This window comes from Megalobrama amblycephala, linkage group LG8 (assembly GCF_018812025.1).
Source record: "Megalobrama amblycephala isolate DHTTF-2021 linkage group LG8, ASM1881202v1, whole genome shotgun sequence".
NCBI lineage: Eukaryota > Metazoa > Chordata > Actinopteri > Cypriniformes > Xenocyprididae > Megalobrama > Megalobrama amblycephala.
The window spans coordinates 21,179,527-21,196,954 of record NC_063051.1 but is presented as its reverse complement, the minus strand read 5'-3'; the positions used below and the strand labels follow the sequence as shown (position 1 = coordinate 21,196,954).

The window sequence follows — 17,428 nt, the reverse complement described above, 5'->3', positions numbered from 1 at the left end:
GCAGCTTGAATGTGTTATTACTGCATACTGTTTTTAAAATGTACAAAAATACACTGATGTGCAAATGGTATCTGCCACTATTTGCACTAAGAATAAATCTAACACCATTTACATTTAGTGCAACTAGCACTTAACTACTATTTACACTATAGAAAAATACTCTTTGTTTTGCTATTTACACTTAGTCTAGCAAAGAGAATCTGCTAAATTTTAAATGCCCATGACCTGCTAAAAGTAAATTCAGTCAACATTTAGGAGTACATTAGCATATAAATGGTATAACACACATAATCTGAAAGCCAAAACAACTAAAATTTTAATTTCATAGGACCTTTAACTGAATTTTCTGTTAACCTTAATGTATAAGCATCTAAATTAACAAAATTTTTATCCATCTCCAAAAAATTTATTAATATGACTCAATCAAACCTGACTTGGTTGACACCAATGAAGGTCATTTTATGTGTTAGATAACGCAATGTGACTCATAAGAGAAATAGATCCTCAAGGTAACAAGTGCAAGTTCCTTTTTACAGTGCAGAAATGAGTGAGAGAGCAGCTGAAATGGAGTGCTATTATACAGTTTGGAAATGATTGACCCCTCTGTGCTACAAATTCATTTAGAGCAGAGCGCTCTGGACAAACCTCTCTGCACCAAGCCTTCAGCTGTTTACGGTGAAAGGAAAGACATTTTCACACCTGCTGAAGTGCGGATATATGTTGACCAGGGGTAGGGGGGCATTACCTCTGGGTGGATTACCAAATGGCAGAGCAGATGAAAGAGAAATATCAGGCTATTGTCAAGGGATAGAAGGGGTTCAGCATAATGTCTGGAATTACACGGGTGCAAACACCTCGGCCTATGCAACTGTGTGCTGAGTACAGCCAATATTCCCACCCACAGAAAGCCTTAAAGGGCAAAAGCTTCCCTGTATAGACCCTGTATGTGTCCCTGTGCACACAACATCGGATTGTGGTAATAATGATTAAAACCTAGAATTGAAATGAACCAACATTCATTCTGGCATTATCAAGAAGCAAACGATTCATTTATTTCACTGGGTATCATGATCAATTCCTGTATGCTTCCATCAGGGGACTAACATATACTGTATCAGACAGCAAATCTCAGAATTCATTATCTTCAATGTCACCCAGAAAATAAAATGAACAACAAGAACAACATCATACAAATAGATATCTAAAACATTGCACGGCTTATACTTTCCGCCAGTGCTGTAATTATAATTTTACATGGATGCATGAAAACAGATTTATTATTTGCTGTAATCACATTAGCGGTTGGTAATAATCCTGAAGATACTGATATAATCAGATTAATAGATATTCTGGCTGTGTCGCATCTAGCTCCTCTGAATCTCCCTTAAGGAAATGCTTCAGCAGATACTGTAATGCTTTATTATTATGGTCAAGCCCTCCTCAGTGGTATAGCAGCAGCAGAGTGTTGTAGGTTGTGATAAGGTTGTGTTTTTCTGTGATGAGAATTTTCACAGCACCCAAAGAAGTGCTAAAGCCTTCTCTGGGTGAAAAAGCAAAAAATGGGGTGAGAAAGACAGATGCTCTGTTGCAAATCCTAGTGAGCTACCTAGACATCCTTAAAGGACAAGGCAACACCAAAATGCTCTGCAACAAGCTTCTGAGAAAAATCATCCAAGATCCAAGATACTTTAAAAATATGTTATTATATATATTTGAAAGTACAAAATAATGATAATATAACAGTAATATAATAATACATTATAAAATGCAATGATAGTTTTAAATTAAATAGTTAAAATTTCTTAGTAAAATAGATTATTTCATCAAAAATACTCACACAATAGTTCAAAAGTTTGAGGTCAGTAGTTTTTTTTTTTTTTAAAGATATGAATACATTTGATCAAGGATGCATTCAACTGATCAAAAGTTACAGTAAAGACTTTTACATTGTTACAAAAAGTTTCTATTTCAAATATGTTCTTTTAAAATTATGTTCTTTTAAGTATTCATTCAAGATGCCTGAAAAAAGGCAATACAACTAAAAGGCAATAATTTCAACATTGATAAGAAATGTTTCTTGAGCAGCAAATCAACATATTAGAATGATTTCTGAAAGATCATGTGACACTAAAGACTGGAGTAATAACTGCTGATAAAGCAGCATTGCCATCACAGGAATAAATTGCATTTTAAAATATATTAAAATAGGAAAAAGACATTAAATTGTAATAATATTTTCACAATTGTACTATTTTGATCAACTAAATGCAGCGTTGGTTAGGGCTGTCAAAATAACGCGTTAATTTCGATTAATTAATCAGAGAAAAAATAACGCGTTAAAAAAATAACGCATATTAATCCACTCCGTATTGACCTTTAAACCTGGAGCCATTCTAGCCACCATTCGACTGTAAAATGAAGGAGGGAGACGACTGCTGCGCTGATGGACAGAACAAGCAGAGCTCCTCCCTCGTGCGCACAAGCTCTCTTCAAAGTAAGCACCGTCTTTGCACTCTCACTACCTCACACATAATAATCTAAATCAACTGACACAATGCTAAAAGTTCGTAAGACCAAATCCATGTTTCACGAGGCACATTTGGAGAATGTTTTTCCTGAATAACCGTTGGGTGTGATGCTCAAAAGAACGTCACCTCATCTTCTCTGACAGGCGCCCTGCACGTGCAGCTGACATAAACCACACTTTCAGTAAACAAAAAGAAAATCCTATCCAGTGGTGAAGTGTTTTCTTGACAAATGTTTTGCGATATCCTAATAACAGTCGCAATTCGCACGCAATGCGTCAACGTCCGCTAATGTCCAATTCGCGACCTAATGACTCATTTGAACAGATTCATTTTAATGAATCATGACAACAACTGATCTGACCACACGGTCTATAATGAATAATTTACTCGAACAACTCTAAAATGAGAAATTATTATGAGAATAATAGTAAATTAGGCCTACTTATAAAATCAGTTAGTTTAGACTGGAGTGAGGTGAAACCAGAACAAAGCAAGTTGTTGTTAGCTAGGTGCATTCAATTGTATATGGTAGAAAATTATATTATTAGTTAATAGAAAATGCTACTTTTTAATACTTTTCAGGTTTAGCAAAAAAGCATCTTCTCTTACAAAGCTATAAAATCACTTTCATTTTTTTTTTTTTTTGCAAAGAGGGCAAGAAAGAATTACAGTGAGAGTGACGGGTACTTTATTGTCAGTATCGGGCTGGCAGATCACGTGGGTAGGGCACTTTTTACTGTTTGTGTGGATGACCATGTCTGTCACCACCGAAGACCATTTTTGACCCAGGAAAAACCCTGCATTGATTCATTTGAATATATATATATATATATATATATATATATATATATATATATATATATATATAAATAAATGAGGCCCTTGTTAGGTTCCTTTTAGGATGGTGCCTACGTTCACTAGGTTTTGGAACAGAGAAAATCAATTTATTACACCCACACTGTTTTATATATTAAAGGACACAGAGAAGACTGTTTGCTTGTAGCCTTACAAAGAACAGCAAATTTAACGCATTCAGTCAGACAACTGTGCATATATACTCCCACACATAACTTCTTTCTCCACAAACTAAAAGACTGGTTCACATGTTTGTCTTTTCTATCTTTTCTGATGTTTTAAAATATTTCTTCCTTCCATCTCAGTATTTTTACTATTCTTTGAACCACCCACATTAAAATCTACTGGGTGTCACTAGTTCCCCTATGGTTCTCTTATCTGTTCTCATAGTAATCTCAAGGCAATGATCGACATTACACGCCTCAGTGCTTGATTGCAATTTCAATTCCATCTTAATTCATTGAATAGGCTCTGGTGTGTGGCCAAGGTAGCTACACGAGAATGAGTTCACAGTTGAGTACCTGTCAAAGTAAACATGCTTATGTTTCAGTATTAGCGGCTACAGTATGCACACAGCAAACATGACCTTCCTCTGATCTTGAGTGAGATGCAAATGCAACTTCATGTTTGATTTTTATGAGCAAATCAGTTATAAATATGAAATGTAGGTCAAATTGTTGAGGAGTTGTTCCAGTGTTCTCTGCTGTTCAAACGTTAGGTAGGATACAGTAAAACAGTCATATTGTAAAATAATATTACATTTTAAAATGTCTGTTTTCTATTTTAATATATTTTAAAATGTAATTTTGTTTCTTTGATGGAAAAGCTTAATTTCAGCATCCATTACTCCAGTCTTCAATGTCACATGATCCTTCAGAAATCATGCTACTATGTTGATTTGGAGCTCAATAAACATTTCTTCCTGTAGATGGGAAGTTTTCAATCACAAGCTTTGACAAAGTAACTCTTCTCCAAGCAATAAAGGGCCTGCGGAGATATTGAGTCAAGTGCGTTCCAGGTGTGGGTTCAACATTTACATCCGTTCTTTCATTAAATCCAAAGCTTGAGAAAACATTGTGTGAATGAAATTCTCTGGCCAGAAAGAAATGAGAGGTGAAAACAAAGTAAAAAAAAAGATCTTCATTGATAAACATAAACCACTGACCTTAGTTTGAAGAAATGTGTAAAATCGTCTGAGAAAAAATGCATTAATTCTAGTAACAGTTAAATTTCCAATGTAGAAGTCTATATACTCTAGAGTTTCACACATGTCATATTGTAATCTCTTTTTTATTGCTTTAGCAATGTTTTAGTATCTCTCCTAATTAGTTTCTGATGGGTCTGCAGGAATCAAGTGGGTGTCTGTGAAGCACATTAATCTCTATGGATGTACAATCAGAGGCAGAGGTAGGGAACACAGAATGATAAAGAGAGAGAGTCGTGAGTTCTCAAGGGTAATATCACCCACAGCATGACACAAATCTAACTGTGGTAATAACAAACCAATTATATTACATCATAAAACACAAACACTCAAGCATTTAATAGACATCAAAGAAGCTGAGAAGCACCTTTATTTTACAAATTCTTTCTTCTTAAAAAAAAAATAAGGAAACACTTACCCTGATGTTTTTCCAAAACTCTATGACTTTCTTTTGTAGAACACAGAAGATATTCTGAGAAGTGTCTCAGTTTTTTTTTTTTTTTTTTGCCATACAATGGAAATCAACAGTCATCAAAACTATTTGGCTACAATCTTCAAAATATCTTTGTTTGTGTTCCACAGAAGAAAGCCATACAGGCTTGGAATGAAATGATGAGTAAATGAACAATCCCTTTAAAATAAACTGGTTTGTGACATGAAATTGTTGAAAGATACTCAGAGTTTTGCTTGAGCTGCTTAGTAGCACATTAATTCATACTACTAGCTTGAATTATCTGTCAAATAATCGGTACATTTTTACTAATGGATTGACAGAAATGTAAACGTCCCTTCACAACTTCTACAATCATGCTGTTAGTTTGGCCAAGCAAAACAAGAAGTCTGGAGATTTTTAAATTCAAGCAAAACTCTGGGAATAACACTAAAAAATGTATAAGTACAAATAAGTAAAAGTTTGTGTTTATTTGGCTCTGTAATTTATAAACACAAACATGGACATTTATTATTAAGAATATAAGCAACTAGCAATTTAACTTCACATGTGTGAGGCTTTGAGGGATTTTTTCCCCCTTCACGTCATGGAGCTCCACCCACATAATGAGCTAAATGCCAAAGCTCTGCCTCAGCAGGGGTCCCTCTCTCTGCCTAAATGCAGTTTCAGAAATTAAAACCTTTCAAATTTTCTTCACAGGGCTTCCACAAGAGCAAAGGGTACTTTGATTGTGCATTTTTAATGCAGGTTACCGATAATAATTTATACTTAAAAGCTTCCTTCAAAGTGTATCTGGAGATTAAGGTAATAGAGGGGAAAGAGAGAGAAGAGAGCAAAAGGACAGCTGAGTTTGAGGGCAAATATCGCCTTTCTTCTACAGAAATGGAAATATGATGTCAGGAGGTATATTATTCATGTCTGTGACTCCACAAGATATGTTTTATGTAAATCTTCCAACCTTTTGCACACTGCAAAGAGCTTTGTGGGTGCAGCTGGCTTTACATATATGTGTGGAGTCTGGTAAAGCCACTAAAAGGGCACTGCTGACCCTTTCAGTAAATTAAAACACTGAAACAGTATTATGTTTTTAGCATTATGTATTATAATATAATGCTCTGTAAAAGGCTATTGCATTTTATCCAGCCCACAGGGTACTAAGAATTGTGAACTTTGAATCTACAAAACAAAACACCACCAATGTTATTCCCCAAAAAATGTTCTTCCAACTAACTAGAAATGCTTCTGAACAAACTCTTGAGCAATTCTTTTTTTGGCATATGCCTACCTCCAGAGCAAGACATCAACGAATAGTTATACATCATTGCACCATAGGCCCTACCGACTGGCATTCAGCCTAACTTGCCTAATAGAACCCACTATAATCACTGACCCTGTCTACACTGGATACAGTATACAGATGCGCGTTCAGTTTCTGACATACTCCACGCACTAGAGTATGTCGATAACAGGACAAATTCAAGAGTATAAGAAAGTTTGCTTTAACACATAGTTTAAACTGCTCATTTGCGTCTCTGTACAGACTTCAGAAGCCTCCCAGCCTCGGAAACAAATGAATGGTTCATTTTAATGCCGTCCTGGTCTGCATAGTGTCTTAGAATTATATGTTTGTTCGGAGCATTTTATTTTGTGAATGAGGCACAGTGTTGGAGTGTTGGCAAAGAAACTTTTACTGAAAGGTGAAGCAGCCAACTGTACTGGATCCAACAGCAGCTGCATCACAAACCCTAAGTAAGTGATTTCATAATGATTTGTCTGTAAATGACGATTACATGGATGTTTTCAAAACACTTACTTACTATAAGTGAACTTTAAGGAACATCTTAAAATAATAATTTAAAAAAAAATTAATATCATAAATGTTGTTCTTTCGAACTTTTCTACTAAAAGAATTCTGAAAAAAAAAAAAGTATGTTTTCCACAAAAATATTAAACAGAACAACCATTTTCAGCCTTGATAATAATCAGAAATGGTAGTATTAGGGCTGGGTGATATATCGCATGTAATTGTCACGCGCATTTCGTCAGTAAAGCCGGTTCCCTGATTACCGCTAAATCGCCATCACCTGCTTTCAAATGGAGCGGCATTTAATAGACAGTAGGGATGTGTAACGATTTTCGAATATTCGATTAGTTGATTTAATTATAGAATATCGAATAGGTTGTGCGATTGTCGTCTTAAAAAAATCCTCATGTTTTCAATGGTGACAAGTTCATGTAACCAGAGGGTGGCGCGCGCGCTGCCAATAACGCACCTAAAAAGCTGTCAATCAACTCTTAGTCAACAGCAGAACATAGACAAGCGTGGCGGTGGCATATAACAGAGACGTTAAAAATCAATGTTCACACGACACACGTGCTGTTATTCAGGCTGTTCACAATGATATAACGCATTTGGGCAGCCTAAAATCAATATGGCTTGAGGAATGCTTGCTGCGATGTTGCGATGTCGGTGTTGCCTGTGTTCAGGAAAAACATCGGTATCATCACTTGTCACCACTCTCGAATTGGCGCTAATTTGAAAGTGAAAGTAAAATCCCCTCGGTCATTCATGGTGCGTGTCCACTATAAGGTGCCGGACTGAACAAAAGCGAGGCGAACGCTGCGAGCGAGCGAGCGACACTGATAGTCCACTGGCGGAGAGCGAGCGTGTTCAGTTTATTCCTACGGAAGCTCAACGTAGGAATTAATTGAAAACGCTCGCTATGCTTCGCACCGTTATGAATGGCCGTGCGGATTTTACTTTCACTTATATTAACGAACATATTAATATGTTTTAGCACATTACAATCATTATATGGCTTGAGTTAAGACAGCAATGAATTAAACAGTTTATCAATATCATACAGATTGAAAGCGTGAATGGTTTCTCTCCCTCTCTCTGTTTGTGTGGGGGAGGGGTGCGATTTTCGAATAATAATCGAATAATTCCCAGCGATTTTCAAATATTATTTTTGCTTGAAATGCCCATCCCTAATAGACAGAGCCGTAGTTCACTGACAAGCTACGCAATATCGCGTTCATTATCGCAGATGAATCGCCTTCGATAATGAACGCGATATTGCGCGGCTTGTCAGTGAACTACGGCTCTGTCTATTAAATGCCGCTCCATTTGAAAGCAGGTGATGGCGATTTAGCGGTAATCAGGGAACCGGCTTTACTGACGAAATGCGCGTGACAATTGCATGCGATATATCGCCCAGCCCTAGGTAGTATATGTATTTACAATAGATCAAATACCTAATTGTAAAGACTTTGAAAGGTTTAGGCTAAACATGTTTCATAATAAATGAGCAAAACCCAAAAAGTGTTACAATCATCCCTGTTCTGCCACATCTGACTGATGAGCTTCTGGTTCATGTGGAGGTGACCAATTTGAAAAGGATTTGAAATGTGATTTTTGTGGGAACATGATTCTTCAGAAGTTATGGGCTGTACAGCATTAAGAGTAATATGTATTCATAGACCGTGTCTTAATGCCTTCAATTATAAATCAAAAGGAGCAGTCCTGCAGGTTATTCTATAATAAAAAATAGAAGTCTCAGGACCAGACATCAAGCAGGAAATCAATTATAATCAGCAGCACAGTGAAATATTACAGTGATGTTAATGCTCTTATTTTCCAGTTCAGCGCAGGACCGTGTGACACGCAAATCACAGCTATAAATCCAAAGAGACAAACAAACGCTGTCACGGTGCTAATCATAGTGCTAATAGTTAGAAAATGGAAAAACATAAAAGATCGAGCTAGAGTTGAAAGACGTGTCCTGTATTTCATTATTACATGATTAAGTATAAGAGAAAGTGTAAGCTTATATTGACGCAAAGACAAGAGACTTCGCTCAGCTGTGTTTGGAGATAAGAAAAGCACACGTGTCTAGGCTGGATAAAAGGCTGGATAATTACATATTATGAGCACAACAAGGCAATTAAATAGAGAAATATGTATTTTGTAGGCATTAATGGATAATGGTCAACACAGAAAAACAATAATCTTTTTGCGTCCTCTTTATGCTCAACCAGTGTGATCTCATCAATATATTTAGGTTTTAAATTGTGAAGTGGCACACATACAGTTCTTACATTTGAACTTACAATAAAACAACAACAACTAAACTAAACTAAAACTAAAAGTTTAATTTCAAATCAAAACTGATCATTCTGTGCTGTGTGACTGGTGATAAATTCTTATTTAAATGCTTAAAGGTGCTACAGAGGATGTTTTGTTTTATACATTTTTGCAATATTACTTGAAACTGTCTTTACTAACTGATAAAAGACTATTTATTAGGTGCACTGAAAGGAATAATATCAATATATATCATCTGTGCACGAGGTAGGGCCTTAAAAACATCAGCCAATCGTTTACACGACCATCGCATAAACGATTGGCCCTCTGGCTTGTCAATCACTGCCATGACGTTCCTTGTGAGAGATGTGCGCAGCTGCGCGCTCCAGTAACAGACAACAGACAATATTATACTACTAATAATAATCAACAGGTGATTTAATCTAATACTGGAAACATTTAGCCAGTGGATTTATCACAGTGGAAATTGGGTTAAAATGCTGAGTTTGCTTTCATCTATGACTCTTTCAGATGTACATCAGTAGTTGTTATAATGATAAAGATCCTGAAAGGCTTTAAAAGGCCAAATGTATAATACATAATATCTCCATAAAAGAGGTAGTGGGAGAATCAATGCTTGTATAGGTTGCATGTCAAAGAGCAAAGCAAAAATCAATATTTGTTTATAATCTAATATTAAATTGAAATACCTGTATTTGGCAGCTAGATTAGTATGTGTGTGTATGTGCGTGTGTGTGTGTGAGAAGGAGAGAAAGAGAGAGAGCGGAAGGGAGAGAGAGAAAGAGCGTGTGTAAGCAGAATTGCTATTTTGCCATTTAATTTATAGTCACAACACATACAGCATTCACTCTCACACACTGTAAGAATCTATCAATGCAAGAACCAACTGTTGGGTGTCTGAAACTAAAATTCAGGCTCACTTTTTAAGATCCAGAGCATTCTGTAAAATCTATCCTACACATCAGGAGGACATAATGAAATGTGTTTCTGTACTTCACTCACACATCACTACCTACACTCCACTCCATTAAGTTCACACACATCCTGCGCTGAAGTCTGACTATGCATTATCCAGACTGGAGCTATTTTTAGCAAGTTTCTCTTTCTTTCTTTCTCTCTCCCTCCCTGGACTTACCTGCAGCACACTGCTCCTCATCTGCTCCATTTTCACAGTCCCTTTCACCATCGCAGCGCCATGACAACGACACACACTTGCTTGTCGAGCCACCACAGTCAAACTTCTCTGGTGGACACGTCTGCCGACCTATGAGAGGAAGCAACACAGAGAAATGTTTAAGGATAAAATACGAACTAATGTTAAAAAGCAATTTAGCTTCTGGATGCTGATCGGTTAATAGTAGGGCTGTAACTAGAGATGCACCGATTGCAATTTTCTTGGCCGATTCCGATTTCCGATTTTTTGTTAGTGAGATTGAGATCTTTCTTTCTAAGAACTATAATTGACAACATATACAAACAAAAATCTACTTTTCTTCAATGCAAAGTTTTATTTTCATTAAAAAAAAACAAGTAAAAGCAAATAAATGCAATAGAATAAAGAGAGCTATGAAACTAAGTTTTTTGGGTTAACTGGGTTTCTATTCAGGTAAGAAAGACTACAGAAATTAAAGTAATCAAATGTAAAAAGACACATTCAGTGTTATTTTACATTGGTTACCTTAATTTCTGTAGTCTTTATTGTAAATATTAATACAGATCAATTCTTACCATTAAATATATAAAACGTATTCAGTCATGAGCTGAAATTGATTTTCTTTGTCTTTTGTTCTTTGATTAACATGACAGACAGCAGCAGGAATATTGGACTGCTGTCCCTTTAAGAGTTTATGAAGGGTGTTCAACGGACACACAACATGGGTTCACTTTCTTAGCTATTTAACGATTCAAAACTGACTGTTTATCTGTGTACTCGCCAAGATTGCCTGTGCCGCTGGTTTTGACATACTATGTATTTGACAGTTTAAGCGCATTATGCTACTCGTTTTGGTACTTGTGACTGTTTGATTTCTGTCTCTGTTTGAGACTGAGCATGGCTTGTTCGCTTCACTAATATTTGGTTGTTAAGTCTGACGTCACGCGGCAGCGCTTCCGGGTCCTAACGCTCTATCTCATACCACAAGAAAACAACAAATGGTGCTAATATACATACACAATGTGGTGTAATACTACAAAAAATATATATATACTTATAACCTTTATCTCCATACCAAAATTCCAGATGGCCAGACAATGATTCATCTTTTATAAATCATTAAAATATTAATATCTGTGACGCTGTGAGCACGGAGACTGTTGTGTAGACTGGAAGTATTTAAAATGTTTAACTTTTTAAAATGATTGATGTTTAAAATGAATAAATAGTGCTCATAAACGGCCGTCGATAGCATTCTCAAGTGAAACGAGTCGAGGCTTGGACCCGGAAACGGCGTTCCTTACGTCACGACTTAACAAGCGGATAGATCAGTGGTGCGCGCACTTTCGGTGTGAGCACGAAACCTGCGGGAATGACTAAAATTTATGCGCAGTAAGCACTATTTAACCGGAGCGAATGAGTCGAGTAAGAGAGAGGAGGCGCCTGCGCGGATGTGTGTCACTTCACCGTGACAGAGAAGAGAGCGAGAACGCGCATTTGACGTTATTGCCTGTGCCGCTGGTAACAAAAAAGATCGGCTCGGAATCGGTAAGAAGTGAGACTGATTGGCCGATCACTGATCCGGGCCGATCATGAGGAAAATCAATCGGTGCATCTCTAGCTGTAACGGATCGTAGTTGATCCGTGATCCGTACGGACCAGGCCCCACGGTTCGGCACGCATGTGATTCGAAGATTAATTGCTACATTTAACAATCATAGAGAGAAAGTTTATCATTTGCATGCATTTCGTTGTGCCAATTTACACATTTCAGACACTTCAAGCACAAGAAGAGGCAAAAGAGAACTCAGTTCGGCACTTGTGCGCTGTTATCTGTATGCACAGATGTATGCATAAACAGTTGAGAAAGAAATCGGATGTGTATCATTATATTGGACTCGTGCATTAGGTCTTAAAGAGACAGCAGCCTTTATATACCTGCTGCTGTCTGTCATTAATGGTAATCAAACAACAAAACACAGCTTTAACAAAGATTCATCTTTATTCAATTCATGCAGTGAACACTATAGTGTTATTTTACACTTAATTATTACATTTATGCATCTGAATACTACTGTTAGACTACTATTTGTAACTTTGTTATTTTATTTATCTATGCTTGTAATTAGTGTATTTTTTCTTGTTTTATTAATGACTTAAAAAAACTGAATGACTTATGAAAAATGACTTAATCCATGACTCAAAAACCGTATAATGATCCGAGTCTCTAATACTCACCAAGGCTATTTGATAAAGTAAAAAATAGTAATAGGGAAATATTATTACAATTTCAGTTTCTTGTTTCTTTATCTCCACTTGCCATATTTTTAACCCAAACTGAAGCCCACTGAAAATCAAGTTTTATCCCAGATCACACAGCATTCCCATAAATTATGCATCTCGATATGTCTGGGAACCCAACTACAAATCAATAGTAGCCAGACTTATTTCTCTCACTCCCATTCTTCACAGTCTTTTGAGTAATTTTCAGTGTATAAAAGAAGATTTATGAAGACCTTCTCACCTTCTCTGACACCTCAAATCCATTGTTGCCTGAACCCTATCTATAATCATAAGAGTGAATGACATGTCTCTAGCTGGATTCTGCTATTGTGTAGCCTTCTCTGAAGAAATTGGAAAAAGACAGCTGTGAATCTCATTTGAGATATCTCTTCATCAGCATACGACCATTGTGGCTCTGCAAATTGAGGCCCAGTCCTCATCTATGGGAGCCACATTGGATCTAACACTGACAGAGAAAAAAAATTCCTATTTAAGTCCAGAGCTTAACCCAACACGCTAGGCTTGTTGGTGTGCGACTAGGGAAATGTATGTAACAGAGCGGGTTTGTTTGAACAGCGTTTTTATGTGAGTACGGTATGTGAGCGTGTATGTTTTTGGCTTTGTCAGCATGTGTCTGAATAAACTGAATGACCCATTCTTACTGTCTGGCTGACTGCTAGAGATAGCACAGCCTCCTGGGAAACACAGTATGTCTTATCTCCTCTCTCTCTTCCCTAACCCTGAAGACTACTGTGCCCACAGGGCATTTTATTCACTGCACATGCTGCCCTGGTTCCTGCTTGTTCACACACCAAAATACTCACAGTGGTTTGGTAATGGCACCATACCAATGTAAAATATAGCAACACTGGGAATATCGTAATTATTTTAATGCACTTTAATGTGCTCATGACATCATCTAAAGACTGTCATTAGGCTAGTTTCATGTAGAAAAAAAAGGTCTTGAGTCACTAATTTTCACTTCCACAAAATCAATTCAAACTGCGATTCAATTAATCGATTCATAGCATAACAATGCAATGATTTGTTTGCATCACTCAAACATACACATTATTGCACATCTATCTTTGCTAGTATATTCACTGACACAATACAGTGTCTAGCTTCTACCCTAACCCTACCCATCACCATAAAGCCAAGTCTTGACCCTCAAGGGAGCGCGCGATTTAAAGGGGCCGCAGCCTGAATCGGTGCATAGTTAATGATGCCCCAAAATAGGCAGTTAAAAAAATTAATTACAAAAAAATCTATGGGGTATTTTGAGCTGAAACTGTACAGACACATTCAGGGGACACCTTAGACTTATATTACATCTCGTAAAAACTGGTTCTAGGGCACCTTTAATGTGTCATGACAGATCACTGTAGTGCCTTAAACACATGTAAAACGATCATCTCTTCCTAGTTATTGCACAAAATAAACATAATTGAACATCAGAATCAGAAGGTATGTTGTTTCAACAATGCAAAGTCATCAATTCACCATTTTTCAAGTTCAAGTCCACTGACGTTAATCTACTAACTCTCCTGTCTGGTTTGTTTGTCAGACAAAACGGTGGATTCGGCTTTATGATTGGTCAGATCGCCTGTCAATCAAACTCCCAGTGAAGGGTGAATTAAGGTGGACTAGACTTTAATACAAATAGTTGAGTTTGCCAGGTGCATACAAAATTTATGACAGGTTTTCATGAAAATGTTGGTCAGTTTGTCTGTTTGACAATCCCATTTTGCAAGCAATAATAAAACTGAAGTGTGATGAACTAACAGAAATGTATCTTTTTAGATAAAACAGATGTTGACAAAGTTTTCCTTTGGGGACATAATTTGGTAATAAATTGCAATATATCGCAGAATATTGCAATATATTTAAAATCGCGATAACACTTTAGTATAGGGAACGCATATAAACTATTAACTACGACTTTACCCTCAATAAACTCCTAATGTACTGCTTATTAATAGTTAATAATATAATATAATATAATATAATATAATATAATATAATATAATATAATATAATATAATATAATATAATATAATATAATATAATATAATATAATAGTAAAGCAGTTGTTAAGTTTAGGTATTGGGTATGATTAAGAATGTAGAATAAGGTCATGCAGAATAAGGCATTAATATGTGCTTAATAAGTAGTAATAAACAGCCAATATTCTAGTAATATACATGCTAATAACTAGTTAAAAGACCCTAAAATAAAGTGTTGCCAAAATCGCAATAATATTGTATTGTGACATAAGTATCGTGATAATATTGTATTGTGGGGCCTCTGGTGATTTCCACCCCTACTTTAAAGGGAGTCTCAGAAAGTGAGGACTAGCCAAAATGTCCTCACTTTACTCTCTTTGTCCTCACTATGATGGTCTAATACTCAAACCAGTCTTAACAAAGATAGTTGTACACACACCACACATTTGGAGTCAGTACAGTTTATTACAGTATATTTTTTTAAAGAAATTAATACTTTAATTTATCATATTTATCGAGGATACATTAAACTGATATAAAAAGTGACATTTATGTTACAAAAATCTATTTTAAATAAATTAAATAAAGTACCACGATTTCCACAAAAATACTAAGCAGTACAACTGTTTTCAGTAAAGACATAATGTCTTAATAACAAGGTTGATAATAAACAAATGTTTCTCGAGCACCAAATCAGCATATTAGAATGATATCTGAAAGTTCATGTGACACTGAAGATAGAGTAATCGATGCCGAAAATTCTGCTTCGCCATCAAAGTAAATACTTTACATTTTAAAATATATTAAAATAGTAAACAGTAATGTAACAAATACTGTTATAAAAGCAGTTGATGGCTGTAATAGTAGAGAGGGTGAATTTAGAGACAGAATGTTTGCAATCATGCAAAAAATATCACTTGTTTATCACTTGCACACTGGCAGCATAAATCCTGTTAAAGAATATAACATTTAAAAAAAATTATAAAAAAATAAAAAAAGTTTGCCACTAGCAAATAACTACCTTAAGACCTCACTCTGATTGTTCTTTAATTCAATGAGCCATCAGAACAACACCCACACTGTTAGATGAATGGTCTGTGGATGTAAATGTAAGAAAGTGATAAACTCGACACATTCTCTCAGGCAGTACGAGCCAGAGGTCAGCTCAGACTCAAAAGATGATGACTTCAGACTGATGCATTCCCTGATGATTAGAGATGCTCTCACACAACCACGCAAGGCCTGTGGCCATAAACTCAAACATAATAGTTAACTGACTGACAGTGGGATAAACTACAATAACAAAGCAGAGATGCACACAGTCAACGTCAAGCTTAATTTGCTGAGCAAAGCTGAGGTCTCAGAGGAAAATTTCATATGTTTATTTCTTTATAAAGACAAAATAAGAAAGAGCTCCACTCATACTCTGTTCACAGTTAAACTCATCCTGACTGCAATGCAATTCCTCCTGGGAAAATGAAGTTATGGAAGGACCACGGGGAGCGGATGAGATTACATTAACATATTTACCTAATAATGTAAATCTTTTTCTTGGTGCGAGTGTAACATGGTTAATCTAAGCCGGGTAAATTAAATTTCTCAGATGCGCATCAGTACGCTCAAAGAAATAATCATTAGCTTTGCACAAACCACATTATATTATTAGGGAGGCAGTTTCAGTCAATAAAGTCCGAGTGATGAGTTTCACAGTCAACTAAATTCAGTCGTTTCTGTGAGTGGTGAAAATAATGTGTGTGTCTAAGTGGGCACTGAAACGTCTTCCATTACTTCTTTCTCATTTACCTAACTGCATCAGAAGATTGCACAAGCCTATTTGGCTAAATGTATCTGGACACCCCCCAAAATAACAAGCTTATCTATTCCAGCTAAATCAAACTAATAAGGTTATAAAATCTTATGAAAGTGTGCAGTCTCTCTCAGTCTAACATTTTTTGGTCCATAAACATCAATGTTTTAAAAACTATTTTATTTTCCATATTTGACTTTTTCAAGCCAACATTTGAGGTTTGTCTTGACAAACTTTGTCAAGACAAATCTAATGGACAACTTCTAGGTAAATATATTCAGTAATATATTCAGTAATATACACAAAGTTTCAGGGGCATGGGAAGATGTTTTTTAGGTTGGGCGTGTGGTGGGCTTTATTAAGAAACCATTAAAAAACAATACCGAGTATATAAAACACATCAAAACTCCAGGAAACAACAAGCATATCATTGAGGAAAAAGAAAAAAAAATAAATAGCTGAAAACACTGTAGTCTCACGCTTCAATGACTGCACAATGAATCTTTAATAATGTTTTAAACACTTTATTTTAAAACTGTTACTTATAAACACGTTATTAGAAACTCTGTCTATGCTTGAGCCCTTAAAGCGTTTTTATTTCATCTTAGTTGTTCTTTAAAAAACAAAAACATTTTTATAGCCCATTTAAAGTGTTTATTACAAACAAATTATTAAATGATAAAAAAATGAATAAATGTGACTGAACAAAACTTTGCATTGCATTTACTGTCCTGTGAAAACAGGCGGTGCTGCAGCACTCCAAGCACCCCCACTTCTCGTGCCACTGTAAAGGTTTAGGGTCAGTAAGTGATTGAAGTGACAGAAAAGACTATTTCAAATAAATGCTGTTCTTTTGAACTATCCATCAAAGAATTCTTTTTTTAAGAAAGTATTCCAGTTTCCACAAGAAATATTAAGCAACCCTTTTCAACATTGACAACAATAAGAAATGTTTTTTGAGCATCAAATCAGCATATTGGAATGATTTTTGAAGATTCATGTGACACTGAAGACTAGAGTAAAGACTTAATAT

At 35.9% G+C, this 17,428-nt stretch overlaps 1 protein-coding gene across 7 annotated transcripts in view; it reads right to left on the bottom strand.

Moving 5' to 3' along the window:
* The window catches only part of lrp8 (low density lipoprotein receptor-related protein 8, apolipoprotein e receptor), a 187,534-nt gene that overhangs the window by 61,060 nt on the left and 109,046 nt on the right, over positions 1-17,428 (bottom strand). For all 7 annotated transcript variants that reach the window (XM_048200027.1, XM_048200028.1, XM_048200021.1 and 4 more), the window contains exon 4: positions 10,282-10,410. In XM_048200027.1, the coding sequence (XP_048055984.1) occupies positions 10,282-10,410 (129 nt within the window). The remainder of the gene's footprint in view (positions 1-10,281; positions 10,411-17,428) is intronic.